Raw genomic sequence first — 13,763 nt, 5'->3', positions numbered from 1 at the left:
TTTGAAAAATATGCGGTTGTGTATTGTCTCACTTCATCACTTTCACAAGGCTTGCTCGCCTAAAACACACAGTATCTCAACTGCATCTTCTAACTGCCAAGATTTGATCCAAGTGTGCTAAAATATGACACACCAAGAACTCCTTTCAACTGAGTCATCAAGCAGCAGGTATTTTAACTTTGATTTTATTGTGATAAATGCTATATGTGGTACTTGCACCACTTCTAAACCCACAAGCTTCCATTAAATAGATAATTCTATCCATCTCATCACTTTCAGTATTAAAAAAAAAAAAACAAACAAAGAACCAGGGTAACAAGAAATGGTGAGCTACACTCACCTCAGCATAACTGTGGTAACTACAGACACTTTGGCCCCTGTTTTGACTTTTAGTTGCTTGTGAAGACCAAAGTTTGTGCTCTACTGCACTGTGTAAAAACTCCTTCTGCTCACTGGTTGATATAGATCTAGATTAATGTAAATTTTACTTATTCATCATTGAAAAGGGAGTGCTCCATATGTACATTTATGGTGCTGTATGAATCGGTCTCTCACTTCCTCCAAGAATTAGTAATAATGTGGAGGAAAAGGCTGAACTCTGCTAGATCTTTCAGATTCTGAAAAGTGTATGAAACCAATCAGATGGGTACGTTTCTACTTTTGGTTTTGTGATTCACATACATCATCCAGGGGATAAAAGAAGAAAGTGAGAAACACCTCTAAGAAGTGAAAAAATAGTGGCTAGATTTAGAATTCAAAGGCTGTCCAAGTGCTTTTCCAGGGCTTATGAACAGTAGAGAATCCTTGGGCAAAACAGAAAAAACTAACCATGAGATGCTGCGGAAGCCAAGACAATAAAGACTGTCAATAAATTGACAACAAATGGTGTCAAACAATAGCAGGGTGGCCATGGCACCAACCAAGGACTGTAGGTAATAACAGCCAAGGACTGTTGACAATAACACACTGTGAGAAAGAACAAGATGTGACTGGACAAGGGGCCGTATGGACTTTTGGCACTTTTCTGGGACAAAGGTCTTTGATCTACCTCCTGGAGATAAGCACAACTCAGAACTGCACAGAGAAACAAGATGGAGAAGCAGGCATGGACAGTAGAGCAGGGGGGAATCAAAGCCAAAGACCCCTGAACCCTCTGACACATTTCCACAAGGGCCCAGAAGAATGGACTTTGGCTCCATTTGCATTTCTACTAATTTTCATTTCCACTAATCATCATGGAAAGTGAGAAACTCATCCTCAGGGTGGTGACAGCTTCTCTATAAAATGGCACCCCCCCTCACAAGCCTTGGGCACTCCCACATACCCCGATATATCCCAGCAGCTGGACTAATGCTGGAACCAGGACTGGTGATCTCTTCCTCCCCTCTCCCCCTATTTCCTTTTTTCTTTTTTCCTTTCCTTCTCACCCCACCGCTTTATACAAAATTCATTGATATGTGCTTATACAGCAGGTCAGAGACTAATATACCAACATCTATGCCCAGTGTGTAATTTACAAATAAAACTTAGTGAGTTTTTGTGGATTATCTGACTTCTGTCATTTCTTTCAACCACAAGTATTTACCAATCTTGGGCACTCCCTTACTCTTAAGGGTGGGATATCATAGATACTTATGGCATGAATTCTCTACTGCTGCTTTCTTCAACCAAATTAAAAAGTATTTATTGGAAAAACAGGTTTATTTCCACAAGTAAGAAACTGTTTACTTAATGGTAGGGAAGACATATAAGCATTTTATTATTTATACATTCTAGTCAGAAATAATAATGGAATAAGTCAACAATGATCTATTACAGAAGTTAAGACATCTAAGTCCATAAATCCATAGTCCATCTAAGTCCATAAACAGGGACAGCATATGCAAATAGCACATAAAACTTCCACATTCCAGGATACCTGCAGAAGCTAGTGAATTTAAGTGGGAAAAAAGTATATGAATTAGAATTTTAAAATTGAAGATGTCAAAGAATGTGGACAGAAAATTAAAATTGTGTTTTGATCTGGTTTTGACACAGCTTTTAATCTCCTTTCTAACACAAGCCTGTTTCTTGCAATAATGATGGTGTTTCTATGGCAATTACTTTTATCTGATATAAACTCCTTTATGTCAATACATTTTAGGTGAAAAGCACAGCATATCTGATCTAGTTCCAGTAAGAAGCATACAAACATGTCCGAACGAAAACTGCTTATGGGATTAATGTGAAACCAAGGAATTTACTTGGCAAAAGCAACATCTACACAGAAAAGAAATAAGAAGTCAAAGTTAGTGCTTTAGAAGAAAAGCTCTTAAGATACATGAATTTACCCAACATAGTTTAAGACAGGTAGGGTTGTCCTTCCAGAAGTTTTTATGGACAAAAATAGAAGTTGATCATAACACAAAACAGTCATATTTCATCATTTTTCAGAACATGGAGCTCAACTATTTCACAAGAGAGACTGAGCAAACCCACTGGAAGTGGAAAGACAAAGCCTACTTCATTGTCAAAGAAGCAGCTTTAAAAAGATCAGTTATCACCCATTCAGTAAAATGTGTCATTTCACAAAAGGTAAAACACCTTTTATAGGTATATAAGGCATAAAACATTGAAGAGCCGAAGCTGGATCTACACAGACCAAGCCATTCTCTGCAGTGATGTGCTCTAACTGTCAAAATGTCAACCATCTGCTATTTCCAAAGCCGGTTTCCTCTACAACTCTATCTCCACAGCCTCTCAGGTGTGACTATCACAACCAAGAGCTTTGCCCCAGGCTGTAACATGAGGCAGTCGTTCCCCTCCAGTACAGAGACTACAGATGTACAAAGTAGAGGCTGGTATTTCTCCCATGGCCAGATCAAAGGCACTGCTGTGGCATATGAGATGTACATGTATGGTGGGGGGCTGACACAAGAGTGGCAGAAGCAAGCCTGAGAAGAGCCAAGCTGAGCCCAGCTGAATATTGACAACTACAGCTGAGCCCAGTGCTCTGGCAGCAGACAGCACAACATGGACAATCCAGCTTTTTGGGGAATTTGTCCCTCACTGTTTCTTTTTCCTGCCCAAGGGACACGGAACACAAGATGCTTAGAGCAAATGCCATCTTGCTTTTGTCTAAGCAACTGAGCTGAAGTGCCTAACACCTTTTGTGTGTAAAGCACCTTCTCTTTTGTAATTTTTGATATCAATATTGTTGCCATTACTGTGTATTTCTTATTCCTTAGCTGTTGCTTTTCCTACAAGCTGTTATCTCAACCCACAGTCTCTGCCTTTATGCCCCTCTCACTGGAGGGGGTAGGGAAAATGGGGATGGCTTATTTAGAGTTTAATTCCCAACTGTGTTTTTAAACCATCACAATCACACTGAAACAATTGGTCCAAAAGGTAAAAATTAGTAAGTTAAACTTATTCCATTATGCATTCCAAATCTATTCTGACTACAGCCATCTAAAAGCCTAGGTATCCAACCTATTATCATGCACTAACATCTCACAATGCCAAAGGAAAAGTAAGGCAAATGTGTGATTCATCCCATCCTAAGACAGCAGTCTAATCCAGGACAGATGAATCATACCTTAGACAGTTTCTCTTCCTTCTTGTTATCGAGCCAGCCTCATTTAAGATTTGATACCTAACTACTATATGGTTAAAATAAGGCAGATTAAAAGGAACACTGTTCACTACCAGAAAGTATCTCTAAGCAAAGTACACATTGCGTAAAGCTCTCTTTTATTTCAGGGAAGTAAAGCTGTAAAGCATATTCTATCAAACATAATAAAACCTACATTGTCTTCTCCTAAGCGAAGCATGCTACATTTGAGAAGCTGAAGCACGCAAAAGATCTACAAGCACAGCAAAATGGATACTTACAGAAACAGTTGAGCTGGGTGTATTTGTACCATAGCCAGAAGAAGGGAGAGAAGCCAAAGACCAGCGGCGACCATCAGTCCTGAACGTTATGAAATGGAGGTTAGTCAAATGAACACTGCAGTATCCCGTTGAAGTGTTACTGTGTGAAACTGCATCCCAAAAGCATGATACAAAAAGGGATTTTAACAAACAGCATACTTTCACAAGGGACCACCATAAACAAGCATTCACCAAGGATGAATTATTTTCACAGCACTTTTCTTTATAGTTAAAAATCTGTGAGATGAAACAACCACAAAGCGAATGAACAGCTCCACAGAACTGGTATCTAATGCAGAAATGGACAAGAAGTTCACATCTTTTAGGTCCATCACACAAAAATTGATGAGAAGCAAATTAAAAAATCTGTGAACAAATGCAGACCATAGTGCTCTGAGCCACAAAATAACCATCACAGTCTGATTGATATAAAACGGTAGTGCATTCTTCAGTGACATCAGCAGAGGATAACAGCAAACTAACAGGCTAATGATTAGGTAAAACCAAACCTAAATGTTAAATGCTACATACATAAATCAGGAAAAACAAATCTTCAGAAAAAAACCATGCTTGCTCAGAATAAAACAATAAAATAAATACAAAAATTATCACCAAACCCCTATTAATGTTCTTCATTGCCCAAGGTGATCTACACAACATTCAACATTCAAAGTGGCAAACTAAAAACCAGCTATGAGAGAAGCACTTGGATTTTCGAGAAGGTAGAATTTACCTGTCATTTCGATGCCCATGACTGCAAAACAATTGAATCAAATGTGTTAAAATAAAAGGCAAAATAATACATAAATAACAAAACAGGCCAGGGTTTTAACAAGCGGTATTAGGGTACGGAAGGGAACTAAATACCTGTGTTACAAAGATCATCTCCCAAGTCTGATGGACACAAAAAGTGAAATTCTGAAGAACTGAAGATTAATTGAAGTGTAATTTTGAAGAACTGAAGTAAAGTCAAATCAGGAATCTTAAACCTATTGATGAAGAGGTTTAAGAGGTCCCTTTCTTCAAGCTAATTGTCTAAAAAGCCCCTTGCTTCCTTCCAATATATCCATTTATTTATCCAAAAACTACAATCACAAACTCTGGGACTTTGTGTACATAAAGCGTGAGAAAAGGAACCACAGTACATCATTAGTATTAAAGTATGAAGAGCACAGGTGCTAGAGACTGCTAATTGTGTCAAATACAGAACTCTGGAAAAAACTTCCACCTCATAATCTTGCTCTTAATTCTTTCTTTCTCATTCTCTTCTTCACCCAGATACGTAAGAGGTATCTCCAGATGAAAGCACCATTCTAAAAGTAGTTTTATCTTCATTTGGCTTAACTGTTCACAATTGACGCAAGAACTTAGGCAGTATTTAAACATGGGTGAGCCCCATGCATTCTGCATCTGTGAGAAAGTGTTTCTTAGTTGAATAACTCACAGTGAACAGGGTACTTGAATCACTCAGAAAGGCTGCCAAGGGTGCAGCTAGACTATCACAGAAAGTTACCTGGGAGACAGCGGGAGGACAGAAGGCATTCATACAAGACTATGGGAAAAAAGGGGACCAAGGCCCACATGCATTTTCCCCTGGACTCTTGACACACCACTTGCCTCTGTCCTAAAGTATGGTTTTACTCACTTTCCAGCAGCTCTAGAAAGTGTAGTCTGTCACCCACCCGTGGGTTTGTAGATGCTGGACTCGTACATACAGCAGAAGTGCTGACTTCCAGAGGCACAGCTGCTCCTGGGCACTGATCACCACAGCAGATACGGGCAGAGGAAGGTGACCCTCCAGCTTGGTGCTGAGGTCTGGGGAAGGCTACCTCCAGCCCTGCCCAGCAGCTGGAGCATAGCACGGGGCCACCTCCTGGAGGCAGCTCCCTTGGCTGTGGCTGCTGCACGGCACGTTCAGTGCCTGATGAGAAGTGGCTACACTAAGGAGGCATTTTCACAGGAGGCTTCAAATAATTTCTTCTGCCTCTCTCTCCCTTCCTCACACTGTCCCAGCTTTTTTATATCCCCGCTGACGGGTGGCAGTGGATGAAAAAGGAATATCCATACCCTTATACCACAGCCCCGGTCGTTCAACCTGCTCTGTCACTCTTGTCCTTCCCTTCCTTTGTTTACCCAGCAAATTTACAAAATATAACAGAAAAGGTATAAAGTCAGAAGTCTGCTCTCATTAACTATAGTGCATTTTACCTTATAAATTCATCCTACTACAGCCTATATGAAAACAACCACAACAGACATACCAAATTTATAGGAAAAAGTTGTAATAATGAAGTTTTCAACTTCATTGCCATCAAGCATTTGAATATAAACACAAACAAAATCAGTTTCCACAGAAAATTGCTCTAAATGTTTCTTGAATCCCACTGAAGTGCTAAGATATTTTATATCAGAGGTATTTCAGCTAAAAAAAAAAAAAAAAAGTCTATCTAAAGCTCATTACAGGGCTCTAGAGAGGTCAAAATCCAAATGAAACACTGGAAAACAAGTCTTTTTTTTTACATTAATTCTGAATTTTAAGATTTGCAAAAGTATAATGTTTTAAAGTTTCTGTTGATTATGGGTGGGGAAGGAAAACTACTTCCCGACTGCTGTATTTCTAAGCAATGCTAGATCTTTCACATCTGCTTTTTCCGTTATAACCTATTTCCGGACTTAATGAATCTTTCTAAAAATATGCTCACAAACAAATGTAATCTCTGAAGAGATAGTATCTCTGACAAAAGGAAAATTATGAAGAGGAAGTAAATTCAAAAGAAATACTCAACTTTCTTAAACTTTAAAAAAAAATAAAACATCACAAGCAATTAGAAAGATTGACAATATCTACTGTCACAAACAAGTTAGATTCAGAATAAAAAGTTATGCAAGTTTTCATCCCTTCACAGCTATATATATATATATATATATATATATATATATATATATATATATATATATATATATATATGTATACACTCCTGGATAAACTTATAAACTCTGCTTACCTTCACAGACTTAAGAGTTAATGAACACACTATATGAAGTATGGTGACAATGTGTTAAGTGAAGGGGAACACTGGCACAAACAGGCAGTCTCCCATGACATGTTATCAATCTTGGTTATGGTTCATTTAATAATAATTTACTTCATAGATCACTTCAAATTCACTTTATATCTTCAAAAATTTTACTAATATTAATTAATCCTCATAAGACAACCTGTGACAATGCTGCTTGTCTCACAGATAGTGGCACAGATACTGGAACAGGTCAGTGACAGGTATTCAAGATATAATGACATTGTTACTGTCAGTAAAATGAGGATCTGTATTAGAGTGACATTATAAGCAATGCACTTCTTACATCGTTAATACAGGAAGAAACCTTCAAGTAGTTCAAAATTTCCCCATATCGCAGTAGGTAAGATGATAATGTCTGAACCAGATTCATTACAATGAAGTCACTCATTTGGTTTTTTTTTTAATTCAAAAACATATGCTGGCACTGAATTGCACATTCAATAATTTGTTGCTGCTGAGATTTAAAAGGGTTTATGTAACTGAGCTAATACTTACTATTCCAAGTGACAGACCTGACAGATGTATTTGCAATCAACTTTTTTAATCTGCATTTCCATTTCCAACAACATTTACTCTACGCAAAATGCATGTTGAATACTACAACCTCTTACCTTCGTGCAAAAGAAAAGTGGGATGAGGCACTGGGAGAGAAATTCCTAGGACTATCTTGAGGACTGTTTCCTGTTGGGAAGGATACACAAAAAAAAATATTATTAGATGATGGGGTGAAAGGAAGCCATTAAAACATTCACACATATTAATGCATGCATTTCCAGTAGTTTAGAAATGAACTTCAGAATTTCTTCTCTCATAGTCTCTCTGAAAATAAATTCTGAAACGCAATCTTATTCTGACTCATTTTTCATTTATACTGGATTTTAGTGACTGGATTTTGTAACTCGTAGTCAACTGTTCATTCAGCTTTTTAATTTAAAAATTCTCAAAACAATTTGATAATTAATGTTTAAAGAAACCAGTAAATTAGCTTGAAAGAACATTTTTAATGTCAGAAAAAAAAGGCTTTTTTAAAAATTATACAAATATTGAAAGATAAAACAATCATTATCAGATAGATTTAGCCCATACACGAAGTCTCTACAGCATTTCCACAAGCTTTATTGCAATTTTTTTTCACTGCTCTTTTTTTTTAATCTTCAAAACAAACAAGCAGACAAAAAACACACTGAACTGAACTTTCTCACCCTTAACTGCATTTTGTGAACAGGTTTCAACTTTGGGTTTTATTCCTTCCTGTTAGAACACCTGAGCTCCTGTGGACCACCACAAGTGCAGAAAGGCAGCAGCTGCTGAGAGCTGATTCTGCCACCTCCGCCCTTCAGCCTGCACACTTAGAGGAGAAATTGTATTCCTTCCCTTAGAAGGAAAAAAATGACCACTAAAAAACCCAAAAAACCTACAAAATAACCCCCCCAAACAATGAGACATACACAAAAAAACTCAAACCCCAAAAAAAAAAAACCAACCTACCTCTCCCGCAAAAAACCCAACACACCCCCCAAAAAAGCCAAAAGGATCCAACTTAAGTAGCACTGGCATACATCTAACAATCAGTCATTCCTTAAACTTTTCTTTAAAATTACTGAAGAAGCAATACATGAAAACAGAAAACAACCAATGCAATTGTTGTAGCATTTTATTTTTGGACATAAATGAGACAGCAACAAAAGCAATTAATAGAAAAAAAAATAGCTCCTATATAGCCAGCTATTCAAATGTTTGAATTAACACCACATTTATCACAGTGATGCCCGTAACAGATCGTATTAATTCTATATGAGAAAGCATAATCATTGAGCAATTAGGTAGCCAACACACATCCCCACACCACCCTCCTCCTTTTCCATCTAGAAGCAGATGCAAGGTGCTTTTTGAGCTGAGCTTAAATCACATCTTTGCAGCTGCTCTTCCCACAGCCCCAAGAGACACGGATTCCACTCGCACTGGCCTATAACCCCCAAGTTCTTTTTGCTCATTAATCTGTCATGGCAGAATTATGTCCTCCCCACATTTTCTGCATCCCCTCAGGATCCCAGATTCTTCATTATCCTTCAGACACTTCTGAGGGCCTCAATAATTTCAAGGTGGCAAGGATTTTCATTCCCTGAACGGCCCTGGAACAGAGGGCCACAGATTCCAATCTCTACCTGGGGACTAACAAAATTTATTCTTATCCTGCATCAACTGTAAACACCAAATTACTAAGAGCAACAGTTCATTCGATTTAGCAGCTAACTGGATTTTTTTTCTGCTACCAGAGCTTATTTAACAAAGCTAAGCTAAAAAAAAAAAATAAAAAAAATGTAACACTGTGCAGATAAAACATGGCCATAAACTTTAACAGCTGCACTAGAAAAAAATCAGCTATAATTTGGAGTGTGTTGTGGACTTATCTAAGTAAAAAAAGACAAAGATGTTACTTTGAACTCTGGCAGAAGAGCACAGAATTAGTCCTAACATTGTGAGACAGTAACAGCTTTTGACAGGAAACAGTTTTACCAATCAGAATATGGGACTTTGCAAACCAATTCCTTTTTTTTGCTAGCTGAAGTTATATATGGATACAAATACGTTTAAATAAACATCAAGGACACGCGTTACTGTCCATAAGTTAAAATATACACAAAAACTTCGTAAGAAAGCAAAAAATATGATTAAATAATGCAACAATTTTATAGCTGTTGGTGTGAATTTGGATTTGTGGAGACACAATGCTGCAAACTATGTTGCTAGAATCAACATAGATCACTTCCTTACAGACAAAAACTGAAGAAGTCAAAGTCTTACTCAGGAAGAGCATCAGATCCTGTTACTAGGAAAATCAACTTGCAAGCATTACTTTCAATAGCAAATCAACTTCTAAAATAACAAGACCACTGACGCCATATGCATAATACCTGGAGATACTAAATCCTGAAGGTTTATCTAGAAGTCCTAAGAACTCAAACAAACCTGGAAACAAAGAATGAAAATACACACCCCTAATGACTGAAGGAACAGCTAGTGCTATTAGAGATGTAAGGTGTAGTATTCCAGAGGAGCAAGACAGGTTGGAAGCAGAATCCTACATGTGACCTCCACCCAACACAGCATTCATCCACCCATCTGCAAGTCAACATCGGGGAGACTTTCAAATAAAACCCAGTGCCAGTTACCTCTCTGTCCATACACGAAGCCTCGATGAGGAGTCAAAGCCCCCTGTTTTTGGAATATACTTGTATTTTATGTTTTAGTCCTACAGTATCTCTGTGTGACTGAGGTTACTGCCCAAGTGTCTGATCTGGTAAAGTAAAGTGGACTAGTGCTCAGATATTAGATAAATAACTCCAGCATCCTCTGGGAGACACAATGAATAGGCAATCAACGCACCAAAACAATACTCTGCTTCATAACAACACACAAGGCAGCTCATTCTGCAAGAACCTATTGTTAAGAAAACTGTATCAAGACAATTAAACTGTGATTGTTTTGCAAGTAGCTTCAAGATATTTGTGCCATGCCACTGAGGGAAGATGTTTCAAATATTTTTAAAAAATCTTATTACAGTCACTGTATATTATTAATGCATTTTTAATAGCTGACCACTTACAAAATAAAGTTTCAGATGCGATGACTTTCCCTTAGTGTGGAGGAATTACTAGATTAATGGTAATTGTTATCCCAAATTCCTGATGGATCAAAGACAGTTTGAATTTTTCTTAAAAGGTACCACAGTACATCAGTGCCCCATTATTACAATATAACAACGGGTCCTAAATTCCTCTGTGTCAGCTGACATGGTGATGAACCCAGACTGTAAACTGAACAATATACAAGCCATCATCCACCTGCAGTTACAGGTCTGACTTTCTTCCTATAACAAATAGCATCAGTCAGCAGAGCATACAGCTGGACAGTAGAATAATTCTGAATACTTCTGCAGATGCCTTCCAAAAAGGTTCAGTCATGTGAGGAGCTCAGGCAATTTAAAAACCTGGATTAACTATACCTGAAAATAGCAAACAACTTTCCCCAGCTATGACAAGGAAGGCCTGTATGATTGTTAAATCCATCTGCAAGAAAGGTCTCTATGTTCTAACCACTATTTAAATACTGAGAGTGCTATTTCTACATGATTTAATTTCTATCTGCATGCAACTTACTACTTAGATTTTCTTCTCTTGTCCTTAAACTAGTAGATGATTTGAAATTTCCACAACCATTTACTGCACCCAAAAGCAAGACTACATAAAAAAGTTTTGTTTTAGCAGATCTGTTTTTATAATTCTATGTGACAGTAATCAGAGTAATTGATATACTGTATTATTTTCCTTTTAGTTTTCTTTCAAAATATGGCATTATATCCCAGATTTTTATATCCCAGATTCTAGCATGTCCATACTTCACCACAAAAACACACTATTGGGCCTCATTAATTTACAAGCATAGTCCTTCTTTCCTTTAAAATGTATGGTGCAAACACCTTTATCAATTGCTATGCTTCAATGTTGCTAACTAAAGTACATCTCTCCAACTAAATTATGTGATGCAAGCAGTGAGCCCTGGCACAGTGAGAGCAGCGTATGAACAGCCAGCACTCTACCAGTGTCCACCCAGAAAGCCCTACACAAGCCTGAAAAATCCTAGAAATAGGATTACAAGTGGAGGTAAAACCTACCTGAACTTTAATTTTGCTTTAGGGAATTGTATCATGTAATCTCATTGTGAGAGACTGATGTCTTGAGGCATTTTGGGGTGCATGTGTGCTGAGGAAAAGGGCAGGTCAGACCTTACCCTGACAAGGCAGTGCCCCCCACCCCCTACAGCCTGCATCCCAACCCAACAGAGATGCTGCTCACTGGCCCAGTGGAGGCAATGCCCCACACGCCACCTCTGGAGGCCCTAACCCAGCTCCTGAGTGGCCAAATGTGCAGAAATCCCACCTGGGGAAAGGGCTCAGGAAGGCCAGGGATATTTAAGGCAGAGCATGAGGCCATCACATCATCTAGACCCCACCTCCTCAGGGAAGTTCTGTCTGAACACTGATGGAACCCAGAGGTTGCTTACTGAATGTGGGGTCTTCTGTATCCCTTTTGCTTTTCCCTCCTTTTCCTTCTTCTCATTCCCTCTTAGAATTTCTGAGTAACTTAAAATCAAACAGCCTTAATGTTTGCGAAGTTAAATGGGCCAAGTCAACACATTGAGAAGTGTTTGATGCTGACAGAATGTTGCAGTAAACCTTTTGTCCAAGTTCTTTGATTTTCTAAAGTTTCCAGTGACATTTTTTTTGTTGTTCTGATCTCTTGAGAATATCTTGTCGGCATTTCTCTTATGCCTGCAACTCAGGGTACATGAACAATCATAAGGTCACTTTAAAGCTTCATTAAGCAAGTTGTTTGGGGTCTTATACCCATTTATAGATTTATCCAAACTCACAGAAAAAGTTGGGCTTGTCCCTGCCATACTTGGGTAGACAATTCTTTAAGACCCCTCATGTTGCAGTATACATGGCCAGCATGTGTTTCTCTTCCTACTCTATGAAGGGAAAAAAAACCCGCAATTCTGACTGGTTTAGATGACAGTACCATCTTCCAGTCTTCTGTTCCCAGAGAAGCTATTACTTAGCTTTCAGTATTATACAGAGATCTCACACATTCTATCAGCCCTTGCCCCTGCATGATCCCACCTGAATAGGTATGAAATAAATGCATGCAGTATTCCAGATGAAATCTAACCAGGACACTATACAGTGGCATGAAATCTTCCGAAGTTAAATTGAAAATTACTTCCTTTATGCATCTTCTGAGATTTCATTTTCTAAACTGCCCTACACTGGTCCTTGAAAGCAACACGTTATCCAGAAAATGCAGTCAGACCCTTACCTAAATTCCTTATAATAGGTGAGTTCACAGTTTATCAGAGACATTTCTGTTACAGGTTCTCCAGTACAAAATGTTGCATATTGCAATTTCATGCTTTTTTATTCCAGTCATTCAGTCACTTCAACACAGCTCTCCAATACTATTTCTTCCAAATTTGTATAAATTATAGTAATTTTATGCCGATGTCACTTATGAGAAGAATAAAATGTTTGGCCACAAAAACAAAACCTGGTGACTCAATTGTTTAAGAGTAAAAACAAGCTTGTGCTAAAATGAGTAAGATTATAAAGTGGGAGTGGAGGTTATCAATTTCCTACTTATCTTACAATTCTTGTCCTAGTCATCTCAGTGGCATCACATGGAAAATCCTTAAAATACAAACAAATAAAATTTACAGCATTGCTCCTAACAGCTAAAACTTGCTCCTTCAGCAGATACAATTAAAAAGCATTACACGTGACTATTAATCCTTAGGGGTTAGTATCATTCTTATGAAGAAGCTCCTGTGACTACTGAGGTGGGGACACCTGAATGCCCTGACTTGCTGAGATTATAATCATTCACTTTGCAGGCTGCGTGCTGCAGATGACTTGTCTACACAGCATTTGACAGTCAGGTAGAAAAGCCCATTAATGACATGGGCACCAGGTACCATCCAAGCTAAAGCTGCAACTCTTAAGTTTCCCAAAATTCTCAATATAATCAACAGCTCATGGAAAAATCAGAAATGCTTTTCAGCAGGTTTAACACCTTCCAGCATAAATACTAAAGGCAAAGGATGTCCAGACAACTGATCTAAGACAGTTGGTAATAATTATGAGCCTAAAGATATTACCTAGCACGTTTTCTATTTTTGCAAGAAACAGAAACACTTTATGTAGTGAAAGCTGAT

The 13,763-nt window shown here is 38.1% G+C and overlaps 1 protein-coding gene across 1 annotated transcript in view; it reads right to left on the bottom strand.

The window, feature by feature from the left end:
- LOC130265486 (microtubule-associated serine/threonine-protein kinase 4-like) overlaps positions 1–13,763 on the bottom strand; it is a 91,810-nt gene that overhangs the window by 43,780 nt on the left and 34,267 nt on the right. Inside the window, exons 3-5 of the mRNA XM_056514586.1 lie at positions 7,604–7,673; positions 4,646–4,666; positions 3,874–3,952 (exon numbers count right to left, since the gene is read on the bottom strand). Of these exons, the coding sequence (XP_056370561.1) occupies positions 3,874–3,952; positions 4,646–4,666; positions 7,604–7,673 (170 nt within the window). The remainder of the gene's footprint in view (positions 1–3,873; positions 3,953–4,645; positions 4,667–7,603; positions 7,674–13,763) is intronic.

Source organism: Oenanthe melanoleuca, chromosome Z (genome assembly GCF_029582105.1).
Source record: "Oenanthe melanoleuca isolate GR-GAL-2019-014 chromosome Z, OMel1.0, whole genome shotgun sequence".
Lineage (NCBI taxonomy): Eukaryota > Metazoa > Chordata > Aves > Passeriformes > Muscicapidae > Oenanthe > Oenanthe melanoleuca.
The sequence above is the reverse complement of the archived record's forward strand: the minus strand, read 5'-3'. Positions and strand labels throughout refer to the sequence as shown.